At 43.0% G+C, this 27,994-nt stretch overlaps 1 protein-coding gene across 1 annotated transcript; it reads left to right on the top strand.

Moving 5' to 3' along the window:
* The first annotated feature begins 514 nt into the window (after positions 1-514).
* Positions 515-27,994, top strand: ANXA2 (annexin A2). Its single transcript, XM_042473435.1, has 13 exons — positions 515-631; positions 8,985-9,044; positions 12,184-12,283; positions 16,392-16,486; positions 17,292-17,405; positions 20,721-20,811; positions 21,059-21,138; positions 21,261-21,320; positions 22,286-22,379; positions 23,545-23,640; positions 23,969-24,027; positions 25,791-25,913; positions 27,527-27,994. The coding sequence occupies exons 2-13, from the start codon at positions 8,997-8,999 to the stop codon at positions 27,584-27,586; spliced, it is 1,020 nt and encodes a 339-aa protein (XP_042329369.1). The 5' UTR covers positions 515-631; positions 8,985-8,996; the 3' UTR covers positions 27,587-27,994.

Genomic DNA, 27,994 nt, shown 5'->3' on the forward strand with positions numbered 1-27,994 from the left:
AGGATCCCATAGAATTGAGCCACGGCAATTAAAGTGGTGTCGACCTGGGTTATTTCTTCAGTGTGGATGCAGTCTATATGTATATGTGTGTGTGTGTGTGTGTGTGTGTGTGTGTGTGTGTGTGTGTGTATGAATTTGAAGGCACAGCTTTTCTTTTGTGTCTACATAGTGGTTTGAGCATTAATATTAATACATATGACATCAATAATAATAATAATTAATAATTTTCAGTCTCTTTGTATCTTGTAAGAAGTTCTTCCAGTAAACTGCAATGCTTCAATGTATCCTTATATTAATACATATGACATCTCTAATAATAATAAATAATACTTTTCAATCTCTTTGTATCTTGTACCAGAAGTTTTCCCAGTAAACGGCAGTGCTTCGATGTATTCTTATATTAAAACACATGACATTAAAAGGCCAGGATTTTGGAGGCACAAGGAAGGGAGGAAGGCTTTGGGGCCAGTCTGGATGTCCTGCAGGGACCCTTGAGGATGAGTCAGAGTCAGAGTCATTGGGAGGAGACTAAAGAGCTGCTGCTTCAAAAACCCCACCCTGGGCTTTGCCCTTTTTTTGCTTCAGGATTACTTCTGCTGCTGCTGCTTTTTGCTTCTGCTGCTCCTGGCAGGTAAGTCTCTCTTCTGACAGTCCATTCTGCCAAATCTGGAGTCATTCCGGATCCAAGACTCTTGTAGAACCCCCTCCTCTCTTTTGCATGCAAGGAATTGCATTCATGCAAAAAATTGCATGCAGGCAAAAACAAAAAAGTCTTCCAAAGAGGTTTAACTTGGAGAGGCAGATGCTTGGTTTTTGTAATTTAAGGAGGCTTACTTTGGTGCAAGAGGGAAAGGCATTGGCTTGTCTGGCACCGATCCCTCCAAACTGCAAACACCTTTTTTGCATTGGAGCCAATGGGATTCCTCTTGAGGTGGATTTTGTTGCAAAGCTCAGGTTGCAAAGTTGGCATTTGCTGCTATGGCTCTCTTTCTTCTGGAAGGAAAGCCACGTCGGAGAGGGACTTTGGACCCCAAAGGGGTGGGTCAGGGCAGGGCTTCTGGACTCAAGAAGGTGCATCTGCACTGCCAATGGGTTGCAGTTTCATCCCACTTTTAAGTCCTATATAGTGGTGGTGGTGGTGGTGGGTGGTTTTGCAAGGTCTTTGGCCCTAAGCAGAAAAAATGCAGTTTCATCCCACTTTGAAGTGCTAAAGCTCTATGGTATATAGCATTCTGGGATGTGTAGTTTTAAAAAGGCCTTTGGCTTTCGCTGGGTGTGTCTGCACTGCAGCAATCATGCCATTTGGCACCACTTTTCAGTGCTGTACCTCCATGGTATGGAATCCTGGGATTTGTAGTTTGACAAGCCTTAACTGGGTGTGTCTGCACTGCAGAAAGCATGCCACTTCGAAGTACTGTAGCTCTGTGGTGTGGAATCCTGGGATTTGTAGTTTGACAAGCCTTAGCTGGGTGTGTTTGCATTGTAGAAAGCATGCTCTATGGAATAGGATCCTGACCCTGCTTAGCTTCCAAGAGCAGACAGGATCTGATGCATGGTATACATGTGCCTTCAAGCTTCCTGTGGACTTATGGCAACCCCATGAATTTTGTAGGGTTTTTCTGAGGCAAGGAAGACTCATCCCAGGTGGTTCTGCCAGTACCTTCCTCTGAAACAGAGCCTACAACACTTGGTGGTCTTCCATCCAAGGACTAACCAGGGCTTACCCTGCTTAGCTTTCAAGACCAGATGGGAGTTAGTCCTTGTATCCATGTCTCTATGTGCCTTTAAGTCATCTGTTGACTTATGGCAACCTTATGAAGTTCATAGGGTTTTCTTTCGTCAAAGAATCCTTAGAGGTGCTTCTACCAGTTCCTTCCTCTGAAACAGAGCCTAGCAGCACCTAATATTCATTGGTGGTCTCCTATCCAAGGAGTAACCAGGGCTGACCCTGCTTAGCTTCCAAGACCAGATGGGGTTTAGTACCTTGTAGTCATCTGTTGACTTCAAGTCATCTATTGACTTATGGCAACCTTATGAATTTCATAGGGTTTTCCTAGGCAAGGAAGACTCAGAAGTAGCTTTTGCTAGTTATTTAGCTTGTACCGTATTTAATTCTGTTGTTTGCAATTGCAACATTTTCATCTGTTTGCATGTTTCATCCTATGCACAGACACAACTAGGGATCCTGTTCGTGAGCCCCAAACTGGAGTAGACCCACTGGATCAGTTGCTACATATTGTGAAACAACAACAACATGTAACTGTAGCCAGTGGTTCAACAACTTTCCTTGATGTGGGCTAACAAAGGGAGTTGGGCTACCAGCTCCAATAATGTTAGAATCTCTTTGGGTCAGTTTGGGGACTTTTGGTTGGACTTATAAAGATAGCGCCACAATATGGACTTTGTATTTGGTTTTATGAGCAGCACAGCCATTTAAAAAAAATATTCTGTGCCTTCCTGATGCTCTACAAAAGTGACGGAAAAAGGCCAAGAAATTATTATTATTATTATTATTATTATTAAGATTATTATTATTAAGATTAACATTATCTTGATGAGATTGTGCAAGGCAGGTTGGAAAATATGGTTTTGAGGCAAAGAGACTTGTGTTGCTTGAAAGCTTGCATACTTCAGTGAGAAAAGAAGTTGGGAATCAATAGAAAGAGGACAGGCGTGGCTGCCCCATTGGAAAATGCAATTTGACATTGCTTTAACTGCCATGGTTCCCTGCTATAACATCCTGGAATTTGTAATTTTTTGTGGCACTGACAGAGGAGGCTAAATAGCTCATGAAACTACAAATCCCAGGACTCCATCGCAGAGAGCCGTGGCAGTTAAAGCCGTGTCAAACTGTGCATTGCATTTTGCAATGTTGATTCAGCCAAGGCCCTGTCTCCTTGTTGGTTGTCAAAACAGTGCAACAACGAACGGTGGGAGCCACAGAAAGGTGCCGTTGGTTCACAACACTGCCGTTTCCTGAGCGACTTTTGCGCCCAGCGCAACCAGGGTGGGGCAGCCAGAAACATGGCACATGGTTTTGCAAAGCCTGCTTGCAAAGAAGCTGCTGCCCCTTCGCTGCAGGAGGGCAACACAAGCCATGCTCCTGTGCAACTTCTCCTTTGAGGTTCCTCCTTGTGTGTGTGGGATTCTGCCTCGGTACCCTTGGTGTTGCAATGCACCCTTGGCAGTCAATCCAGTGCTTGGCCACGTAGGAGAGAAAGGCTGGGGCAGGGCTGGGCAGGGCATGTGAGAGTGCTCTTCTATGGAGCATGGACACATCTCCGTCTGGCACGGAAATGCAATCTGCAAATGGAACAGCGGTGATGATTAATGCCTTATTAATCTCCCCTCCTTTTTGGCCTGGCTTTTGCAAGCAGCCGTGATGGAGATGCCCAGTCATTGAGCCCTTTGGTTTCAGCACAAAGCCTGGGTGTGTCTCCTTTTGTGGAAGCCCCTGTTGTGTCATGAAGTGCGCATTGCTGCCTACTCCGACACACATGCTGCCTGAGGCCTGCATTCAAGATGATCAGATATCCTCACTGCAAAGGAAAACAAGAACCATTTAGGGCATCCCAAAATAAAAGCTACAAACACCCACATTCATTGTGTTGGATTTGTTTGCAGCTACATTACATATGCTGTACTTTGTTTCAGGCCACATTCCCACTTAAAAATAAATCGCTTTGCAATCCGAATTGATGGATCCGTTCGACATTGGTTCCCACTACATTTGCCCCGGTTGCATTTTCTTGCTGCAAAATAAAATAACCCACTTGTGGTTCACATTGACGAATGAATCAATTCAAAATGGATCCGCTCCAGCTGGCCAAAGGGCAAATTTAAATCGATTCTGATCTGCATCTGGTTCACACTTGCGCAGAATTGATTTATCCAAAAAGACGTGGGGAAAAAATCAGCGTCAGGATTAAATGGGTCTAGCGCATGGCCCCCCTCTGAATAATTTCAGCAGTTCTGTTCAAGTGCGAACCATAGTCATTTAAACTGCTTCAAACCGATTTGTGATCTAGTTTAAAAGATAGTGGGAAAGATTTGGGAATCATCAGATATGTATTCTGATGAACATACGGTCCTCCAAATGCCTTGCTGGCTTGCAATGGACTTATTGGACTCTGAGCAAGAGAAAGAGAATGGACTTTGCTAGCAACAAACCTTATGATAGGATGGCCTTAGGGTTGCCATAAGTCAAAAATGACATGGAGGCACCCAACAACAAAACAAAAATACAGATATTGCCCAGACTGTTAGAAATTAAAGGAATGTTATGCATCATTCACATGCTCTCAGCCTCAAAGATTTGCCTTAGGGTCGCCATAAGTCAAAAATGGCTTGGGAGGCTCACAGCAACAACAATCTAGTGTACAAACAGTCTTGCAGGTCTTTCTATGTTGGTTTGCTGCAGGAGGGCACAAGTCTCCTTCCTCGGTCTTCTTGCAAAATCAACAGTGCTGCAAAAGGGCATTTTTGAAAAAATCCCCAAACTACTGGCAAGTGGTGCCTCTTTCTGTGGTTTCCCTCCTCCTTCCTCCTTTTAAAGTTAATTAAGTTCTTCTGCTGCCATGGAGAAGAAGAAGGAGAAAGAGAAGAAGGAGGAGGAGAGGAGGGTGCAGCCGCAGTGTCTGGCATGATCTCACTGCCTTGGCTCTGCCATCTTTGCGGCTTCTCTTTGCAGCAGAGCAAGCAAGGCCCTTCTCCTGCCAGGCACTCTGCTTGAAAGCCAGCCCTTCTCTCAACAACTCTCTGCACAGAGCTTGGGAAAGTCCTTTTTGGTTGGGAGTGTGACTCCCAGAATGCCCCTCCACCAGGGCCACTTGGGAAAGGCGTTCTTGGTGCAAGACTTGCAAAGAGCCAACTATCCCCAAATTCAAAGGGAATGGCAGTTTGGCATTAGTGGCAGCCCACATGGGCCATGCATGTTGGGACCACGGCACCTATAGTCCAAAAGAAAACCTCTGCATGCCTATCTTCTTTTTTCCCTCCTCCTTGTATTCTTCTTTCTTCCTCTTTTCCTTCTCTTTTCCTTCCTTCCTTCTTTCTTTTTCTTCTTTCTCCTTTCCTCTCCTTGCCTGCCTTCCTTCCCTCTTCTTTCTCCTTTCCTTTTCTTCTTGTCCCTCTTGTTCTCCTTCTCTTCTTCCCTCCCTTTTTCTCCCTCTTCCTCCTTCCTTCTCTTCCGCTTCCCCCTCCTTTTTCCTTTTTTCCTTTTTTTCTTCCCCTATGTCCTTTTCCTTCTCCTCTTCCTTCTCTTCTCCTCCTTCTTCCCTCCCTTGCTTTTTTCTCCTTCTTCCTTTTTATCTTCCTTCCCCTTCATCATCTTTCTTTCCTTTTCTTGCTCTTCTTCCCTTTTCTCTTCCTCCTTCCTTCATTCTCTTCTCCAATCTCTTCCTGCTTTCTCCTCTGTCCTCATTCTCCTCTTTCTTCTTTCTCCTCCTCCTTCTCTCCTCCTCCTTTCTTGTTTCCTTTTCTTCCTCTCCTTCCTTTTCCTCTTACTCCTTCCTTCTCTTTTTTTCTCCTCCCTCCTTTCCCCCTTCCTCCTCCTCCTTCCCCCTCAGTCCTCCTTTTCCTCTTCCTTCTTTCTCCTCTTTCCCTTTTCTCCTCCTTCATTCTTTGTCTTTCCATCCTCTCCTTCCTTTTTCTCTCCCTCTTTCTTTCCTTTCCACTTCTTCTCTTCCCCTCTCTCCTTCCATTATAATCCTTCCAATGGCTTAGGATTTCCATTCTCTCATTCTGAAAGGAAGGAACACCCTTCTACTCACCCACCCAACTTTTCCCCTTGCATTTGTGTGTCATTTGGCAAGGGATGCTGAAGAGAGAGAGAGAGAAAGAAAGAGAGGCAGGAAGCATCTGCACTGCAAAATTAAATCCAGTTTGACACCGCTTTAACTCCCATGGCTCAATGCTATGGAATCTTGGGATTTGTACTTGGTGTGGCACCAGCACTCTCTGACAAAGGTTGCATCCACATTGGAGAAATAACCCAGTTTGGCACGGCTTTAACTGCCCTGGCTCAAGACTATGGAATTCTGGGAGTTGGAGTTTGTTTGGGGCGGGGCCCACAACAAACTCCAACTCCCAGAATTCCATAGCCTTGAGCCAGGGCAGTTAAAGCCGTGCCAAACCGGGTTATTTCTCCAGTGTGGACACAGCCAAAGAAGGCTAAATACTCACCAAACTACAAATCCCAGATCCCTGCTGTGAGCCATGGCAATTAAAAGTGGTGCCAAACTGCATTATTTCTCAGTCCGAATGCACCTTTAGTCTGTTTCAATATAAGATAAAAGGTGTGTGTGTGTATCAGGAGGGACCATGGCACCTTTAAGACTTAACTGGTTATTTATTTGAACCTGAACTTCCATTCCAGTCCAGTATACTTTCAGATGTGGATTGCAATCAAATGCTTACCCTGAATAATGCATTTATCAAAAGGAGCCCTTCCTTTCCTGGATAGGCACCCAGACTTTCTTTTTAAAATGTGAATTGCAAGGCCAAAATTAGTTGCTGCAAGAGATGAAATCGATTGCAAAGAAATAACTTCCATGAGCGCACACCGGTCCCCAGAGTTTCTGAAAGAAGCTTTGTCACCAAAATTAATGAAAATGGCACTCAGACAGAGTTGCTGAGACAAGCAATTGAAGACTGATGGGAATCGGAGTCCCAAAATATCCCAAGGTTGCAAGTTACCAAACACTGAGATTCTGGTCCAAGATCTCTGGTGAGTTTGAGAACTGCTGCCTTGGACAGCATTAGAGAGGCATTTTGGACCAATTTTGGAGAGGGAGATAATCATCCATGGGGTTAGATAGCTGTGGCTCTGCTGGGTGGGGATGCTGGGATCTGTAGTCCATCAAATCTGGTGTTGGTGAGACTGGGGAAGGTGAATATACATGTGTGGTGGATTGCATACAACCATCAGGGGCTGGAAAGGGTGGTCTGCTTAAAAGCTGAGGAATTTGGGAGTGCCATTTTTAGCATGCTTCCATCTCCAGGAATGCGGTGGTACCACCTGAATCCCTGCAAACTATGCCCTTCTTAAATCTAGTTCAAAAGAGCCTCTGATAATGCGAGGCTGGAATGGACAAACAAAAGGACATATTGGAAAGGTTGGAGGGAAGCGGATAGAAAGGGACACCTTGGTTGACCACTTTGTGATTTTCTGGCACAGTTTCCGCAAGTCAGCCTTACAAACACGAGTTACTAGTCCTCAAGTACTTTCCTAGCCTATCTGCATACCTACAATCCAGTCTAAATACCCCAAAAGGTGCCGGATCTTGTCTGTTCTTGGAAGCTAAGCAGGGTAAGCCCTGGTTGGACCTTGGATGGAAGACCGTCGACAGATCCAAGGGGCTGGAGGCTCTGTTTTAGAGGAAGGAACTGGCAAAAGCACTCTTGAGTAGTCATGGCCTCAAAAACCCTATGAAATCTGTGGGGTCTTGAAGGCACATACACACAGTCTAAAGATACCAGATCTTGTAAGCTAAGCAGGGTGACCTCTGGTTGATACCTGGATGATTGACCAGCAATGAATCCCAGGTGATGTTAGTCAGAGGAAGGAACTTGCAAAAACAGCTTCTGAAAATTCCTTGTCTAAGAAAACCCTATAACATGCCTAGGGTCACCCCAAGTGGACAAGTGACACATACACACAAATCCCCAAAAGGCACCAGATCCTGTCTGATCTTGGAAGCTATGCAGGGTCAGCCCTGGTTAGTCCTTGGATGGGAGACCGCCAGTGAATACTAAGCACAACTTTTCTCATTCACTCCAAACTAGAGAAGCCACTTGTGCCCTTCCTTTGCCTGGATGGGCACCCAGAGTATTCTTTTAAAGAAATGTAAATTGCAAGCCCAAAATTACAATCCCAAAATTATAAATTACAAACTACAAAATCGTATGCTGAAATAAACACTTGGGCTTACTCTAGCCTGTTGGAAGGGGAAAAGTTGACCCCTGGTCCTTGCAGAGTTGCCCATCTTTCTCCTGGAGTGTCTTATGTGTTGTTAGAAACAAATGAGTTGTTGAAATGTTTGGAAAGCTGGAAGTTTTCAGGACAGGACCAACGCTGGTGAAGTTGGGAAGATCCATCGCTCCTATTCAAAACATGTTTTTCGATGAAGACATACCACACCCCGAAACCTGGCATGCTTGCAGCCTTTTTAACACTTTGGATGTGTGGGATAACTTTGGATGCACTTTGTGTGTCACAGCTCCATCCTATGCATTCCTGGAATGTGTAGTTTGGAGATCTCTGCTTCAGTGCCCCTAAACAGAGGACTCTTAAGTACCATATCTTCAAGTTACACATCCCAGCATCGCATAGGATGAAGCCACAGGATATGCTAGAATGGTTCCCAAGATATTTTGGACTTCAGCTCCCAGAATCCCTGACTGTTGCCCAACCTGGCTACCCCCCCCCCCAAAAAAAAACCACAGTTTGGGAACCACTGTAGTAAACTACACATCCCAAAAGTCCATAGTGGGGAAGCCAAGGCATGCCAAGGTTGAGTCTTCCTTATCCAAAATATTCCCAAAAATGTTTTTCCTGGGTGGCTGAGACATTGACAGCTTGGCTTTTGTGATGGATCAAGATACAAAAACTTTGTTTCACACACAACATTATTTTCAAAATATTGTGCATAAAATTACACAATATAGGTATGAGGTATATATACAACATAAATGGATTTTGGGTTTAGACTTGGATGCCACCTCCACAATTTCTCATTATGCATATGCAAATATTCAAGAACTAGGAATCCCAAATCCAAAATATTTCTGGTCCCAAGCATTGTGAATAAGGAAGAATCAACTTCTAGTACCAAGCTGCTCATCAAACTACACATCTCAGGATTGCATAGGGCTGGAGCCATGACTATTAAAGAGGCATCAAACTGCTCTAATGTGGATGTACTCCATAAAAGCTAAGAAAGAGATATTTATATGGATTTTCCTTTTTCTCTTGATTCTTCCAGCATCTTTTCAAGATGTCTACTGTCCATGAAATCTTGTCCAAGCTCACCCTCGAGGGAGATGTAAGTATTAATGTTTCTTGTCCTGGACTATAAATCCCTTGTTGAGCAATTGTTTCTTTGCAGTGACGTTTCCTTCCTAATGAATTTACTGTTGCATCTACACTGTAGAAATGATGCAGTTTGACACCACTTTAGCTGCCATGGCTCCATCCAGCAGACTCCTGGATTTTGTAGTTTTGTGAGGAAGCAGCACTCTTTGGCAGAAATGGCTGAAGACCTTGTAAAACTACAACCCCCAGAATTTCAATGCTACGGGTGCCTGGGAATTGTAGTTTCATGAGCTTTTCTGTAAGAGGGTGCTGGTGCCCTCCTTGAACTACAAATCCCAGAATTCCACAGCATGAGGCCATGTCAGTTAAAGCAGTGTCAAGCTGCATTAATTCTGCAGTGAAGATGCATCCCTGGTCCAACACTCAAACCATTACACTGCTCTGGTTGCAGAATTAATGCAGTTTGACACCGCTTTTACTATCATGGCTCCATCCTGGGATCTGTAGTTTGTTAAAGCACTGGTGCACTCCGACTCAGAAGGCGAAATACATTGCAAAACTACAGATCCCAGGATTGCGTATCATGGAGCCATGGCAGTTAAAGCAGTGCCAAACTGCGTTAATTCTCCAGTGTAGATGCAGCCCTGGTCCAAAAGGTCAGTCCCTTCCCATGCAAAAAGTCCTGGGTTCAATTCTTGACATCACCAGTACAAGGAGCAAGTAACAGTGTGGTGCAATGGACATTTGTGATCCATGGCACCACAATGTTATTTGCTCCTTGTAGTGAGGATATCAAGAATTTGAACCTGGGACTTTTTTGTATGGAAAGGGATTGCCCTGCCCTGCTGAGCATTGCCTCCTTTGCTTCCTTCGTCCCTGCCTTTAAACATTTCCACTCCTTGTTGGTTTTGGCTTTGGAAAGTGAGCAGATTCTTCTGGAAAAACCCTGTGCGTTGAGTGAGGCCAAGGTGGCAGGGGGCCAGGTCTTGCTTTGGCGCACGGAGGTGGGAAGATGGAAGAGGCCACAATAAGCTAAACTTTGCAGGCTTTTGTTTTTTCTTTTCCAAAAAATGCATTCACGCCCTCCACCTGGAGGCCTAGGTTTTCCAAGGAGGGACTCCGAGACCAAAGCCATACTTGAATAACCTGCGTAACAAGTCCAACGGTGTCCATTTTTCTCCGTCTTTTCCCCCCAAGTTGAAACAGTGTGCCAGATGGACAAAGCATGTCTTGCAGGTCGCAACTTCACCCTCTCCAGGGTCAAGTATTTTCCATATGATTTTCATTACCCCCCCCCCATGTGTCTAGATACCTTTGACTTTGGGGGGCTTTTTCATTCCTTACAGACATTTTAAACCCATTAAAGGCCTTCCCCCAAAAACAGGCTTTTCCCTGTTGTTAAAAAAAAAAAGAAAACTTTTTCTGGGCATAAAATAAAGAAGAAAATGCAATGAGTTCTTGTTATCCGCTGGGGTTAGTTCCAGGATCCCCGTGGATAACAAAATCCATGGATGCTCAAGTCCCTTTAAATGCAATGGCACAGTAAAATGGTGCCCCTTTATACAGCGTGCCTGCGCCATACGCGGGCGCACTTTACGCGGCTTGAGCATACACGCTCAAGCCGCGGGGTGCGCACGGGGCGGAAGGGGCGGTGCGTCCCATTCAATTGCATGGGCGTGCCACTGTGCACGAGCCCCATTGTAAACATAGCGTAGGCGGAATTCGCCTTGCGCGTAGGAATCCGGAACGGATCCCCGCGTAAGGCGAGGGCCCACTGTATAAAACGGAAAATCAAGGCTTGCTATTTGGAATTTATACTTTGGGGGGAATATTTTCAAGCTGAGGATGCTTGGATCCTTGGATAAAAAAGTCAGTGGATAAGGAGGGCTGTAATTTTGTTTTTGCCAGGGAGGTTATGGTGGGAAGTGTGTCTCAGGGTGTCTAATTTACGGTGACCCTAAGGCAACCCTATCATGGGGTTCTCTTGGAAGGTTTCTTTCAGAGGAGTGTCATTACCTGAGTGTGTGACATGCGCAAGGACACCCAATGGGTTTCCATGGCTGAGCCAGGATTCGAACCCTGGTTTCCAAAGTCTTAGTGCAACGCTCAAACCACAACACTATACTGGCTTTCTAAGGTCTCTTGGGGAGCAACTTCTCACAGTTGCCCACCTCTGGGCTCAAAAGATAAAACTATTAATTGAGGCTGGAGAATGCCTCTGTCAGCATGATGGAAAAGGGGGTTCTGTGGGTTGTAGTCCCCCAAAGTCACTTTTCCAAGTGTTGCTTTTTTCCCTAGTGTATCTAGGAGTGCATTTATACTGTTGAAATGATGCCATTTGATACCACTTTAACTGCCATGTCTCCATCCTACAGAAGCCTGGGATGTATAGTGTTGTGTGGTGGCACCAGCACTCTTGGGCAGAGAAGGTTAGAGACCTTGTAAAACCACAAATGCCAACTGTGGCACTTAAAGTGGTGCCAAAGTGCATTATTTCTACAATGTATAACCTTAAAACTGTTTTTATCTAGACAGAAGAGGATAGTCACTTCAGTTGAGTGCCAGGCTGCCTGAGGAAGATGGGATTTGTAGTCTGTTTCCTTCCAAACAGTAGTGGATTGCAGAAAGCTTGATGCCATAGGCACAGTTGTCCATACTTGTGTTTCTGTGCTGCAGAAACATTGATATTTCTGTTTCTATTGGTGTGTTGGCAAAAACAGCAGTGAAAAGCAAACCTGTTTTTATTTTGCATAAGCCTGTTAGGTGGCATAAATAAGAAGAAAGGCCCATCTTTCATTGGGTCTGGTAATCCTGTTGTACCTACTCTCATCTGTTTGCACAGCGGCCCATACCTTTGTTTCGATGAAAGAAACAGATTATATTTAACAACGCCTTTGTTCATTGGATTTTCACTTTGAAAGCTAAGTCCTCCAAAGCAACTCTGGAACAGAACTCTTTTATGACTCTGCTTCTGTTCTGCAAGACTTTAAAATAAGAAATGTAATATAGTCCTTTCCCCACCAAAAACAAAAAAACTAGCTTTTCCACACCTTGCAAAATGAGCGTCATTTTGTGCAATGCAAAGGTTGCTAGGAATGCATGACTTTTAATAGTTGCTTTTATTCCTCTTTTTCTTCTCCTTCATGCAGCATGCTGTCCCTCCAAGTGCCTATGCCACTGTCCGGGCCTACGGAAATTTTGACGCCGACCGAGACGCCGCAGCTCTCGAAACCGCCATCAAGACCAAAGGTAGGGCAGGAAAAATGCACCAGGAGGAGGACTCTCCCCGTTCATGTCAGTAAAAACCTTTTCCCTTGGCTTTCCATGGCTTGAAACAGGTTGCTGGGCTTGCAAGACCTTTGTTCTGACCCAGCAAGGCGGTTTTTATGTCCTTGGGTAAAACCTTTCGAGGCTCTCCCATTCCCTTCCCAAGGTAGGCATCCAGCAGCTTGAAAACATTACGAAAAAAGCAATTCCAGTAAATTTGGGACCTTTGCTTGTGCTGAAAATACAAAGATGTACCTCAGGCAGCATCCTGCCTTTGCTCCAATCCAGAAGGATTCGTCGTGTTATTTCTTCCCCAGTTTCTCAGTAAAAGGGGAGAATGTAAGAAATGATGTCCCTTATGGCAAAATCAAGCTTTCCTTCTGGAAATTTATATATATATTAAATTATGAACCTGTGGATTCTCGCTTTGTCCAGGAAAGGAGCATCCGCCAATTTTTTGCTCCAGTTCACAGGGCCTGGCTATGCGTTCTTTCTGAGCATAGTGCTTCTTTCCTGGTACATCGAAGGTTTTGCTGAATATTTCAAGGATGGTGCTGAGAACCCGCTTCATGTCTGTTCATGTTATTGTTATTCATTATTCCTGGGAACTGAACCCAGGAGGCAGCTTGTTATTGGCACCTCATCTACCTGCCTGGCATGATTCAGGCACCACACCTTTAAATGTGATTTTTGCAAAAGGTGGAGACACTTAAATTAACAGGTACAAGGAAAGGAGGTGCTCTTTTTTTCCAGGGGATTTATCTATCTCATGTGCCCATCAAGTGCCAGTGTGGCATAGTGGTTTGAGCATTGGATTATGTCTCTGGAGATCAAGGTTCAGTTCCCAGCTCAGCCATGGAAACCCAATGGGATTCTTCTGTTTGTCATGTTTGCATTCCCTTTCTCTCCCAATTCTCTCCCAATTCGGATATTGTGGAGAGAGGAAAAGAATACCAATCTTTGTAATGGCCATATATATAATGTTCAAACAAAAATCCATCAAACAGTGATACCTTTATTGACCAACCGAATTGCACAATATACTTGTTGCAAGCTTTTGAAGCTCCACTGGCTTCTTCTTCAGGGAAAGATGTTACAAACCAAACAGGAGGGGAAAAAAACAATTGGAGATGTTAGTCAGATGCATGCATTTTGTTGTTTCTGTTCTTAGTTAAGATGGTATGAGGAGGGTAAATTTTTGCACATACGCGCACACACACACACACACACAAGCATAAGATGGGCATCCTCCAAAACAATGGTTTGCAGCCTTTTGTCCTCCAGATGATTTGGACTTCAGATCCCATCATTCTTAACTGTTGGCCAACTCAGGTTTGGCTTCTGTGTTGAAGTCCAAAACAAATGGAAGACCAAAGGTTGGAAACCTCAGCTCTAAAAGTTTTTAATGGTGCGCTGTGCTATTTTGTTGGTTGGTATATCAGCCACGAAACCCCACTTGGGTGACTTTGGGCAAGCCACACTCTCTCAGCCTCAGGAGAAGGCAAGGGCAAACTTCCTCTGAACAAACCTTGCCAAGAAAACCCCAGGATAGATTTGCCTTAGGAGTTTATCACACGAAGGAGATCGGGAGTTTATCCCGTGAATATCCCATTAAAATGGCATAATTACACGTAACGATTTCACAAGACATTGCACAAAACCCGCCATTAAAGTGGTCACAAAGAAGCATTAACACACACCTCTTTACTTGCAGTGACAATGCATTTCTGGTATCGTTTTATTTGCCCAATTGCATGTAATAATCATTTGTGCATTTACTTACCATTTCCGCTTTATTTGCGGGATGCTTTAAATGCGCTTTAATCTCAAATTTCATGTCGAAATCAGCTCCAGTGTGATAAACTCCTTAGGGACATCATAAGTTGGAAACAACTTGAAGGCACACAACAACAACAGCAGCAATAACAACAACAATAAGCCCATCAAGTGCAGCATTGGTCATCCTGAGAATATTTGGCATTCCTTTTTAAAAGGACATACAAAAGGAAACGTAGTAACACTCCTTGGCATCCTTGCAGTAGGATGCATAAATACTGTACTGTAGATGCATAAATATTGTGCCTTTTGTTTTTGAATTGCATGCTGCACAATAATGTTTGCTTCACTGTTTGTTGTTGTGTGCCTCCAAGTCATTTTCGACGTATGGCGACCCCAAGGCAAAGATATCATGAGGTTTTCTTGGCAAGGTTTTTTCAGAGGGGTTTTGCCATGGCCATCCTCTTGTGGCTGAGAGAGTGTGACTTGCCCAAGCTCACCCAGTGGGTTTCTATGCTCAAATGGAGAAATAATAATAATAATAATAATTTTATTTTTACCCAAGACAATCGAACCTTCATCTTGGCAGTCATAGTGAAAGGCTTAAACAACTACATCTTGCTGGTAAAGCCCTGCTAAACCATGTCAGACGAAGGAAAAACAAAACCAACTTGGCAGATGGAGGAAGGCAATGGAAGGAGGGGAAGGAAAAATGCAAAGCCTGCCAGCAGACAATAAAAGCAAGATTTTAGCTCTCACAAGACGGATGGGAGGGAGGGTTGCAAGCAGAGAATGAAAAACCGCAGCACTTTGCCACTCCCTTTCTCCTTCCTCTAAGATTCGGGGGAAAGAAGAACAAGAATTTGAGCTTTATTCTTTGCCAAACAATCCCCTGCTCCACCCGGCCATTCTGAGTCAGCATCCTCAGCTGAGTATCTTCTTACCCTGAAACGCTCCCTCTTTCCCATTCCCACGAAATGCCAGAGCGAGGAAGACAGGCTGTTCTGTTAAAAATATAACAATCCTTTCAGACTTTGCATTGTTCCATGCAGATTATGACTTTTTTCCACATTTGTGCACCGTTCTTTCCTGACTCTGTCTTTTAGCCCTTTAACTACTGTGGGTCAGATGGTCTTTTTCCTTTTGCATCTCTAATTTTTGGAGTTTATTGCACTGGGGCTAATTTCGGCATTAAAGAGAGATTAAAGCACATTTAAAGCATCCTGCAAATGAAGCAGAAATGGCGAGTGACTGCGCGAATGATTATCACACACAGTCACACAAATAAAGTGATATCGGAAATGCATTGTCGCCAAAATCCTGAAAGTAAAAAGATGCATGTTAATGCTTCTTTATGACCACTTTATTGGCGGGTGTTGTGCGATGTGTGAAATTGTTTCATGTAATTACACAATTTTCCCGGGATAGTCACAGGATAAACTCCCGATCATCTTCATAAGATAAACTCCTTACAAGGACAGAATTTGGAAAAGTAACTTTTCCAAAATATTTTGGCTGTGGCTTCCAAAATACATCCCAGTGAGTGTGGTGCTGGCCATTTTGATAAGCTCCTTATTCAATTTATTCACATTAGCCAATTTAGGAAGGGAGCAACCACCAAGAAGGCCCTTTGTATTTTGGGGTACTTTTTGTGCTTTGGTGTGGTTATAAAGAGATTGTAACACAGAACTTGTCACCTCAAGTGCACTTTCTTTTGCAATTCCAAAAGCAGCAAAACTCCCATGCATTTGGACTAGAAACTTTTTCCTTTCCCTTTTAGTAAAAGCAATGGCCTCCAGAACTAAATTGTGGAAAGTTTGGGCAGATAGTACTTCCTTCTGAGTAGGCTGGTGCTTTTATTTTCCCCAAAAGGTGATCCGCTTAGGGAAGTTTTTTGTCCTGGGCATTACAGGTGGAACAGTTTTTGGAAAGGAACTTGCTGGGGCAAGAACCTGTTTCCCAAGTTGAGAAAAGTGTTGGCTTGCTTAACCAGGAGAGGTCCCATGAAGAGATTTCGAACCAGAGCTTGGGAAAAGCAAACTCTCTCTTTGGACTATGGTGCCCATAACTCTTTAGCCAAAAGGCTGGCTGGGGATTCTAGGAGATGCAGTTCAGAAACTGCCTTTTGGAATTGCACTCTCCCCCAAATTAACTTTTTGCCACATTTGAAAAGGTTTTAAAGATTGGTGCTCCAAATCTGAAAATCCTGGTGGAACGTGGACTCACCATTTTGAATATTTGTGCCAAAAATGATGTGAAAATGCATGGACACTTGTCGGTGACTCCAAATCCTTTTCTCTCTTTCTCTCTGCAGGCGTAGATGAGGTGACCATCGTCAACATTTTGACAAACCGTAGCAACGAACAACGTCAAGATATCGCCTTTGCCTACCAGCGGAGGACAAAGAAGGTAGAGGAGAGTCACTAAATCTCTCTTGTCCAGTAGCCAAGCCCATCTTCTGCCCTTCAGTTGTATTGGACTATGTTTCCCATTGCACAGTTTCATAAAAACAGGGTTTCCGTTGTCTTTTTTCTTAACCCTCCAGAGCTTGAGAAAATATCACTGGAAGATTTGGAACCCTCTTTTTAAAAAATAAAACAAAATCCGAAAATTTTGACTGCAGTGTTTTTGTACAGTTGGCCCTCCACTTTTGCGGCTTTGACTTTTGCAGGTTTGATTATTTGCGGACTGGAATCATATCTCCTCTCTAGGAATTTTTTGGTCCTGCAGCATGACTCTGACCATAGAGTTGCATTGGAGAACCTAGAGAAAAACTCCTCTAGGCATTTATAGGTCCTCTGATGCAGTTTTATGGTCAGTCTCTGCCAGACGTTGGTCACAGAGTTGCAATAAAAGGGTATGGAGTTTATCACACCAGACGGATCCCATGCAGAAACTGGATTGAAACTGGGGGGAGGGAACCCCACAAAAGCGGGTAGTTTTTCAGATGACGTTCGGGATTCCACTTTAACGGCCATGGTGCCATCCTATGGAGTCCTGGGATGGCCAGTTTGCATTTGGAGAGGCATTTGGAATTCTAGTCCTAGTGTCTCCCCAAAACTGCAAATCCCAGGACTCCACAGCTGGTGGGATTAAAAATGGAATCAATGCGCTACAATTGCAGGGTGTGTATGGACTCCTTAAGGTTGTGCAAGCATACCTCTCGAGACCAGGAACAAAGTCCTAAATTGTTGAGTCTCTTCTTTCTCTTTAGGAACTTGCGGCAGCTCTGAAGTCGGCTCTCTCTGGCCATCTGGAGACTGTGATCCTGGGGCTGCTGAAGACGCCGCCTCAATATGACGCTTCGGAGCTGAAAGGCTCCATGAAGGTTGGTAGAAGTAGGGAGCCCAAAGGTTGCCCATTAGATACCTTTTGATTTTTCTAAGATTCCTCTCCAGTACATAAATACTTCATATATATAAAAATTAATTGCTAACTGCAATTAATTATTAGAACAAACCTCTATTGACTTCCTTCCATCTCAGTATTGGTTGCTTGAGAACTTTTATTTCTTTTTCCTATTCAGGAATTTATTTTAAGCCTGGGGTAGATTTAATGACCACGAAACATCATCATAAACTTTTGTGAATCCGAGTCCATGGGTCAGAGACCAACACATGCCTGGCTCTGCAGCTTGCGATGAAAGTCTCTTTTTTATTAGTATTACTCTTCTGTTGCTTTCCAGCTCTAATGTTTGAAAGGTCAACCCGTTCTGACAAGAGTGATATCTTTGCATTTCTGTGTCCTTAAACTTTATTTAAGCATTATCTATGATGGGTGGAGCTCTCCTCTTTCCTTTATCCAATGCTGCCCTCTGATGTCTGAAATTTGTAACTGCCCTTAAAGGGAATTCTAGTGATTCTTATCAAGGATCCGTCAGGCATTGGGTTTGGATGATGCTCAAATCCCAAACCGAACTCCCCAGCTTCTGGCTGGTTCTGGTTCTTCCTGAAATGAAACTGAACTCCTTCTGAAGTCAATGAAAAAGGAAACTTTACAGCCATGCGTCATAACCAGCTTGTGTAGTGGTTTAAGCATTGGTGCTACAATTTTGCTTGTTCAGCTTGTATGCAGAAAATATCATACGAAGAGCAGGTTTGGACTCAGAAAAAGAAGTGGAGACAGGAGGAACATCAGCTGAGATATGGAGTTTCTATGGAAGCCAAAATGACCAAGGGGCTGTGCAGACGGGCAGCTATATGCTGCCTGCTTTTGCCCCAAAAGGAGGCTGTGGCAATCACACACCTCCGGAGGGACCCAAAAGAACCTGCTTCTGGTTGGGGTTTTTTTGCATCCCGGAAGGGGTGCCATAGGCACGCTTGTGCACCATGATTGACACCCCTTGTGTGCAGCACCATGTGGGCACTGTGCACAACGAGCATCATTATGGCACACACCGTGTAAATGGGCATGCACCAAGATGGTGCATGGGTGGTGCAGTGAGGGCTTGGAGCGTCCAGACACTTAGCCCTCACTGCACCTATATGTTGACACAAAGTGCTGGTCTGTAGAGCCGCCAAGTTGAGGCTGTCATACTTTGGACACATCATGAGACGACTGGACTCATTGGAAAAGACAATAATGGAAGGAAAGGTGGAGGGAAGTAGAAAGAGAGGAAGACCTCATGCAAGATGGATGGACTCTTTTAAGGAGGTCATGGGCATGAATTTGCAGGATCTGAGCAAAACAGTGAAAGATAGGGAGCCTTGGAGATGTCTCATCCATAGAGTCACCATGTGCCGAATTCAACGCGAGGGCAGCTAACAATAATAGTTATGATCCTGGAGATCAGAAACCCACAGAGTCACAAGCAGCTAACACACAGTGGCATCCTTTTAAAAATATTCCTTTCCATTGCTTTCGGGATCCCTAGTTACATCGCAGCGCGAAAACAAGAAAATTTCAGTAGTTCTTTGGCTGGGAGGCGTTTCAGTTTTTTTTATCAATTATGCATCTAATTCCGAAGCCAAAGGTTGCATTATTATTTTCTTCCTTCGAAAAAAAGGAGAAGCGCATAAAATACATTGTGTTAATTACGTCCTGTTTAAAAATAATTTGAAAAAGAAAATTCTTCCAGCTTTTCCTGGCAGCCGAAAATGAAAAAGACAAGAAAAAGGCCCCTTGCTTTATAAATGATTCCGGGTGGAAAGGAATCGTAACAGAAATTAACAACCTGTTTTCCGACCCTCCGGCGGAGATCGGTTTCAATTGAACTTTGGGCGGGAGTTTGCCGTAGTTCCCAAAGAGTTTAATTAACACCCGACACCTTTTCATGTGGATTAGTAATTTTCTTATTGTATTAAGGGCTTCATAATTGATTTACACTTTACACCCAGTTAATTCAACTTGTAGTTCAAAGCGCCTACTTTTCTATGCGCTTTTATACCTTGGACATGCAGGGAAGGCAAGCGGTAGAGGAACCTGCTGATTAAATCTCAACTTTGATCATTTTATATTATATATATTAAAAAAGGAGAGCCCAGACTTTGAAATACATATTTCATAATATATGTCCCTTGAACTTGGGCAACTTGTTCCAAAGGTATGAAATCTGAATTATCAGTATGTTGTGCAAAATCTATTTTTGTTCTTCTTCTTCGTTATTAGCAGGGATAATGAACGAAGGTATCTTTGGCTTGTTTTAAATAGGGCGATGTGGTATTGATTTCTGATTTTTGCAAAAACACCTGCCGGATTTTGTGTGTGCATTGCACCCGCGACTGTGTAAAAATATTGGATGTACGTTTTGGGCTGTCCTTTCCAGAGAGATGGCTTCAAAGCAGAATTATAATGTGAGTTTGTAGCAAGAAATAATTGAATCTCCAACTCACTCCTGCTTTGCTCCAGAACCTGATTTCGTTTTCAGACCTTAGCCCCTGAATCCAAAGCTTGGAAAGTTACTTTTCAAAGATGAATTCGTTAGACAAGTTGTTGCAAAAGTTGAAAAAGTGAACTAGGAATTTGCAAGAAACCCTACATTTGACAGAAAATTCATTAGGCTTCTTGTTCTTCTCCCTGTTACTTCTCCATTATTGTTATCTCATTCCTTTAAAACTCACCTATTATTAATACAAATCTATGCACTTAGGAGAGGATGTTGCAATATTTCGCAGCAGTTCTAGCAACACTTACCATGTCCTCCATTATATATATATATATATCTTTAATACATTAAAAGAACAAAAAAACCTATACGCACATATATACTACACATAACTATAGATTCCATTTAAGACACAACATAAGACACAAACAGTTGCACCAGCAAATTTAAAATAAAAGGATTCCAAAATCCAAAGTGATTGCTATTACTGTTGCTTAAGAATCTTCCTAGTAATGATAAAATATTGCTTATCTTTTCTACGGTTGCAGTTCTATGTCCTCCATTTTAAGGTGTCCTCCATTTTAAGGTGCTTATTTCCAAACTGGTTCTTATTTGCTTTCCATCTATTCCCCGCCCCAAAAGTGGAGCCTTAAATACTAGACTCTGTGCCTCTCTTTCCCAAGTGTAACATGTGTGTTTTCCCCCTTTGCAAGTGGAAAGGAACTGCTAAACTTGAAAAATGACTCTTCTGGATTAAATTCAGGTAGCAAGGATTATGTCTACATTTCCATAAATGTGTTTTTCCGCTTTGTGTTTCAGGGCCTGGGGACGGACGAAGACACGCTCATTGAGATCATTTGCTCGCGGACAAACCAGGAGCTCAACCAAATTAACAGAGCGTACCGGGAAAGTAAGTTGACCCAGAAGAACATGAAAAATGAGGTTAGAACAAACCGCAGTTCCTGAAATTTAGATATAACAGGAAACTATGGTTGTAAGAAACAGCTTTTAGACTTCTTTGGTGACTTGCTCCTCATTCAAAATCAATTTTTGAGCTTCACTCACTTTTAGAAAATTCAATAGAGGCTCATTCCTAGTCTAGAACCAAATTTTGATATCTGTTAATCCTTTATTATTTTTTTCTATTTTTTAAAAAGTGTACAAAACTGAGCTGGAAAAAGATATCATCTCAGACACATCGGGCGATTTCCGGAAGCTGATGGTTGCATTGGCCAAGGTAGGTCTGACCGTCTCCTCCGCTGCTTATTTCAGCTTATTGTTAAGCAAATTTGCTTATTTAATGGTTGCATCCAAAACAGGTACTTAATTGATGTGTTATGTTTTCTTTTCTCATTTAAGGGAAGGCGGAATGAAGATGCTTCTGTGGTGGATTACGAACTGATTGACCAAGATGCCAGGGTAGGTGGCACTCTGCTTCACCAGGGCATCTATATTACGGTCTATTGCCCTAAATTGAAATGATATTACTTATTGATCTGTTATCAGCTGATCAGGCCTCATTCCTTGTATGTGTGTGTGATTGGTTGGTTGGTCGTCCTTTTACAGATCTCTCTGGTTTTGTTCTCCTGAGTGTAAGTCGCACTCCACAACTGTAGCACTATGACGATCCCACTTTATTGCTGTGGCTGTATGCTATGGAATCCTGGGATTTGCAGTTTAGGGAGTTGTCTATAATTCTCAGCTGGAGGGTTCTAGCGCCTCCCGAAACAAACATTTTGCAGATAGTTGTGCATTATGTATTGCAGATGCAGTTTTCACCTGTGAGGTGGCATTGCACAACTGCTGTGTAAATTGTGGGAGCACAAAGTTGGGCTTTGTTTCACTCATGTTTTGTTGTTCATGTTGAGTGCCTTCAAGCCATAGCTTATTTAATGTTTGCATCCAATGGTTGGATAAACATTACTTAATTGAAGCATGCAGTTATTGACTAAACCAATACTTCAATGGAGTTACAACAAGACACCACCATATCATCTATATCTGTAAAGTGCAACCATTTCTGTAAAGTGGGACAAAGAGGAATCTTTGGACGGGAAGTACTAGGTTTGTGAGAACTTTGCTTACGGAGACGTTGTGGTGTAGTGGTTTGAGCTTTGGACTATGACTCTGAAGACCAGGGTTCGAATCCCAGCTCGGCCATGGAAACCCACTGGGTGACTTTGTGCAAGTTACATTCTCTCAGCTTTCAGAGGATAGCAATGACAAACCCCTAGTGAAGAAACTTGCCAAGAAAACACCATAAAAGGTTTGCCTTAAGGTCTCCATAGGTCGCAAATGACTTGGAAGGCAGACAATGACAACAACCACAGCAAACTTTGCTAATATGCTAATCCATTTTGCTCTTTTATTCATCCCAATCCCAGGAGCTGTATGATGCTGGCGTGAAAAGGAAGGGCACCGATGTTCCCAAGTGGATCAACATCATGACCGAGAGGAGCGTTCCTCATCTGCAGAAAGGTAAAGGGTAGCCCTTTGGTGCAATTCCGGGCCATTGCAAGGCTGTGTGTGTCCATATGTGTGTTTATGTATGTAAAAAAGGGAATGAGAAGGGGGAATGAAATGAATATAAGGTCAACCCCACAGTTCTGATCCTGTGAGATCTTCTCCTTCAATTGTTGGAGGAGTATTGAGTCAGGTATAATTACTAGAGATGTGTGATGGGTTCCCCATGTTCTTGCATGCAAAGGATGTGCTGGAACCATTAAGCTGTGAGTCAATGATGGATCTCAGAACTCAAAGACGTCCAAACAAGGTGGGGATACCCTCCATAAACCCTAGAGGTCATTTGGAGAGGGCATTTTGGACTCCCTTTGCATGCAAGGGACTAAACCAGCCTGCAAAGGGATCTTGTAGCACCTTTGAGACTCAACTGAAAGAAAGAAGTTGGTAGCATGAGTTTTTCTAGACTTGAACCTACTTCCTCAGATATATGTTTAACATGCATCTGAGAAAGTAGGCTCAGGTCTATGAAAGTGCATGCTACCAATTTCTTTCTTTCAGTGAGTCTGAAAGTCTGGTAAAAGATCTCTTTGCAGACTGATGTTCCAGACTAACACAGGACTAAACGTGATCCTTTTTTCAGTCCCTGACATCTCCCATTAAAACCAGTTAGGTCAACAGGAAGGTATCCACATTACCCAGTTATAGCTGTTAGATACCACTAGAGCTCTCAATGACTCCGTCTCAGGATCCTGGAGTTTGTAGTTTGGTGGGGGGATTTAATGCCCTTTAATGCAGGGGCTCGGGTCAAGAAGAGACTTTTCTTTAACAACTGAATGTGGGCAGAAGTCACTTCCTATTGAAAAAAAAGAGCTCTCTTTGGCTCAGATTGGTCCAACGGTGCAAAATGTCTTAGAAATGCACCCCATGCACCTATAGAGGACATTTTCTGGTAAACAATTTCTTTGAAAAACTTTGCTAATGTTGTTTTTGATCCCTCCAAACAAGATGGGGATGCTCTCCATAGACCCTGGAGGTCATTTGGGGAGGACATTTTGGAACAAAAAATATTGATCCCTGGAACCCACAAAAACAATGTGTGGCAAGGAAGGCTCATATAGCCTTGCACTTTGCTTTTCCTGATTTAGCCTTGTCTCTTCATTGTGTTTCCTCACCTTTACAGTGTTTGAGAGGTACAAGAGCTACAGTCCCTATGATATGCTGGAAAGCATCAAGAAGGAAGTGAAAGGAGACCTGGAAAATGCCTTCATTAATCTTGGTAAGCAAGTTAAATGGGTAGAAGGTGTATACTGGGATATGCAATGCTTGTAAACCAAAACAAGAAAGGGACGCTGCACAGATAAATCCACCTAAATAAATTTCATGTTTCAAATTGGGTCCCATCTCCAAGATATCTCATTATGTTCATGCAAATATGCCATAATCCAAAACAGTTCTGGTCCCAAGAGTTTTGAACAAGGGACATTCCAGCTGGACTTCCCCCCCCCCCCCCAAAATGCCCAGTGTCCTCTTGAATTTTCCTCCAATGTATCTTAACCTTTCTGCAATAAATCTTCACTTTAAATCGTGTTTGCATCTTTCCACAGTTCAATGCATTCAGAACAAGCAGCTCTACTTTGCTGACCGTCTGTATGACTCCATGAAGGTAGTGTTTCAGAAAGTTAATTACAAAATACAGAAACTTAAATATACAAATATGTAACGCCATAGATAAGAATGATCAGAGAAGCAACGTTTCTGGAGTGACAAAGCTCACAGGGATTGCAGCTATAGGTATTGCATTTATCCTCTATCCAGAAACATCTGTATATAAGTTACGAATAGTTATACATATACATAAAACACAAATATAAACGCGTACAAGTGGTGTATTAAAATTAGTCAGAGTGGCAAATATGTTTAAGTGCTAAAGGTTTCACAGAGGTTACAGCTATATGCGTTGCATTTATCCTCTAGCCAGCATCATTCGTCTAACTGTTATTGCCGCAGCACAAAATTTGGTGACCTTAAATGTTATATCAGGGTTAGGATCTGATGACATTAAGAAAATATAAAATGCTTTGGAATCACTTGGATGATCCCGAAGGATTGGAGAAATAACGTTGGTTCTTAAATCTCTGCAGAACATACATCGCAATAGTATCTGTCCAGAATCAAAGGGACAATATCTCTCCAAAAAAGGGCTTTTTAAATATCGTCCCTTGAGGACAGCAGATGGAAGACTGTGGCTTTGAGCCAGATTCCCTTTTTAATTTGTGGTCCTCATTGAAAAAGAACATTTTTTAAAAAGAGGAGACCAATTATTTCTGCTGATCGGTGTTGTAAACCAGGAGTGGGTAACTGTATGGGAGACACAAGCCAATATCTATCCCTTTGGGTTGCAATTCTCCCAGCAAGCACAGTTTCCCCCAGTCCCTCTCAAAATGGCGAGAGGAAGTCATGGGATGTCACTTTGTGTCGCCATTTTGGGAAAGGGTGCAGAGGAAAACAGGTGTTGGGGGATGAAACAGAGCTCTAGGATGCTTGTATGCACGGGAGGTGTATTTATGCACAAAACGAGGGGTGTTCTGTGTGGTTTGGGGACAAAAATTTGCACTCACTCAAATTGCACAACGCTTTACAAAAATTGATGTAAGGGGATGCTGGGAGTTTTGGGAGACTGTTTGTAAACTTCAAGGGCCACAAAATGAGATCCAGGAAGCACACTTTCCCACCTTTGCTATAAAACAAGGACTGGAAACCTTGCAAGCAGTTGCAGGACTGCAACTTCATGAAATGCTAAGTGTTGTAGTCCCATCAACCTCTACATGGCTCACTTTGCCCACCTCTGCTTTCAATTACAATAGAAATAGTCAAAATTAAGTTAATTAGAACTTGCAATAATGAATTAAGTGTGAAGTAGTTACACCTACCTGGTTACTTTTGGGAGCGTAACAAAGTGCAACCACACTGCGGAAATAATGCAATTCAACACCACTTTAAGCGCTGTGGCTCCATCCTGTCGAATCCTGGGATTTGGAGCCTTCCCTCTGCCAAAGAGTGCTGGTGCCTTATCAATATCCCATTGAAGAGAAAGGTGGGATATAAATCCTGGAAACAAACAAACAAACAAATAATAACTACAAATCCCCGGATTCTGTTACATAAAGCCATGGCAGTCCCAGTGTTGCAAAATTGCGTCCTTTCTACTGTGTGGATGCACCAAACTCAGATTTCCAGATTAACATGTGAAGCAAGAGTGACTTTACTTTATTGGTGTAACAAGTGGTTTCTAGATTCCCCTCCAAAAAAAGTTACTTTTGGGGGGTATTTTTGTTTTCTTTTGTTTTGTTTTGGACAGCAGCTTTTGCAAGGTCTATTCCAGCTAATTTAAATTCCATTTGTGAAAATAAAATTCATAATTTTCAGGGCAAAGGAACCCGGGACAAGATCTTGATCAGGATTATGGTCTCTCGCTCTGAGGTCGACATGCTGAAAATTAAGAGCGAATTCAAGAGGAAATACGGAAAGTCCCTCTATTACTTCATCCAGGTGAGTTTTCCATTCCGCCACAGATTTTAATCCAGGTTTTAAAGACAATGAAATTGCATGTTGGGATATTTGAGCATCCTTAAGAAATGCACTTTTACCTGCTCTGCAACAACTCTTGGGCTGTGAAAAATTCACATGGACAGCATATCCCTTATGCACAACTATTTGGGAGTAAGTGAGTGAAAAGTCTGACGTTCACCCGCTTCCTCCCAAATAGTTGTGCATAAGAAATATGCTGTCCATGTGAATTTTTCAGGAATCCCACAAACCTTCTGGTACTTTAAGTAAAGCTATTTCCCCCTTGGAAGGCAAAAGCTCCTGGGACATGAATAAAAAGAAAAACACTGAATGGTTAACGTATTCTTAATGGCCGCATCAGCAAAACAGCTGCCGCCACAGTTTTGCATTTGCATGGCTCTTCCAAATGTGATGATGCAGCAGGAGAGGTAACAATGGTCTGCACAAAGTGGAAGGATCGCTTTGCACCCTTTTGTGATGCTTATTATTACATTTTTGTCCTTTAATTTCCCTGCTGTAAGGAAATTTAGGGGGGGGGGACCCATTCTTACTTGCTGCATTGCATCCAAAAGAAGTGGCCCTATAACCACAAAAGCTCATGCTCAAATAAAAACCAATTGGTTTTAAAGGTGTTGCCATATTTGTTTTATCCTCTTCCCTTCTCCCTTTTTAATTACAGTTGGTCCTCTGTATCCATGGGTTCTTTATGCATATACATATACATATACATATTCCAAAAAGTGAACCTTGATTTTTGCCGTTTTATATAAGAGACACCATTTTACAATGCCACTGCATTTAATGGGATATGAGCATCCATGGATTTTGGTATCCATGGAGGGTCCTGGAATGAAACCCTATTAGAAACCAAGGGAACCATTGTATATTAGGACATTTAAACTTAAATTCAAGTTGATGGCATGGTTTCAGAGTTGGCCTGGGAGCCTAGGGTTCAAATCCCTGCTTGGCCATGGAAACCCATGGAAACCACACACCCCAAAACAGTTATTGCAAAGAAAAACCTGTAATAAGTTTGCCTTTGTTGTTGCTGTTGTGTGCCTTCAAGTCATTTATGACTTACGGTGACTCTATCATGGGGTTTTCTTGGCAAGTTTCTTCTGGAAGGGTTTGCCCTTGCCATCCTCTGAGGGTGACAAAGTGTGACTTGCCAAAAATCACCCAGTGGGTATCCATGGGAATTCAAACCCGAATCTCCAGAGTCGTAATACAATGTACCATGCCATTCTTAGGCTTCCCATGAATCACAAATAACACGGCTAATGCTATGCATTTCTGGGATTTGTAGTTTGTTGTGGCTTCACAGCTCTCCGACAGGGAAGGCTAAACGTCTTGCAAAACAACAATCCCCAGATTTCCATAGCATTGTGGCGTGGCAGTTAAATTGGTGTTAAACCGGATTATTTCTGCAGTGCGGATGCAGCCAATGTAAGATGGAAATGGTATTCAAAGGCACACAACCTCAAGAAAAATTGTAATTTGTTTTTGCAGCTTGCAAAACTTGCCATTTTCATTTTGTAGCTTGCAAAACCTGCAATCTGCTTTTGCAACTCTTTCTGGCTTTTGTCTCCTTGCAGCAAGACACAAAGGGAGATTACCAGAGGGCACTCCTGAACCTTTGTGGCGGAGAAGACTGAGAACTGAGAACTGAGATGCATTTGGGAAAAGAAGAAATGAAATGAGACATTCCCGCCGTGAAATGTGCTTTATTATTCCCCCTCCTTGCTTCTCCTATTCTCTTCCTCCCGCCTTTCCAAAACTAGTGCCATTGACACAGTAGCCTCACTAACTTGACTTGTGTATGCCATCGAGGAGAGAAGGGTTTTGTCAGTTTGCTTTTCCATATAGGTTTCCTTGCTGCGTGGCTTTCCCTCCCCAAAATTGCTAATCTCAGTAGGAGCAAAAAAGCAAAAAAGGTAACATTCCCAAAGGAGAAAGAAAGAGAGAAAGGGGAAAGGGTCCTTGTGGGGTAGCAAGACATTCCTTTGAAAGTAACAATAAAAATGGCGTTTTTACTATAAGAGGAAAAAAATACAATACCCGCA

The sequence above is a fragment of the Sceloporus undulatus genome, chromosome 6, assembly GCF_019175285.1.
Source record: "Sceloporus undulatus isolate JIND9_A2432 ecotype Alabama chromosome 6, SceUnd_v1.1, whole genome shotgun sequence".
Lineage (NCBI taxonomy): Eukaryota > Metazoa > Chordata > Lepidosauria > Squamata > Phrynosomatidae > Sceloporus > Sceloporus undulatus.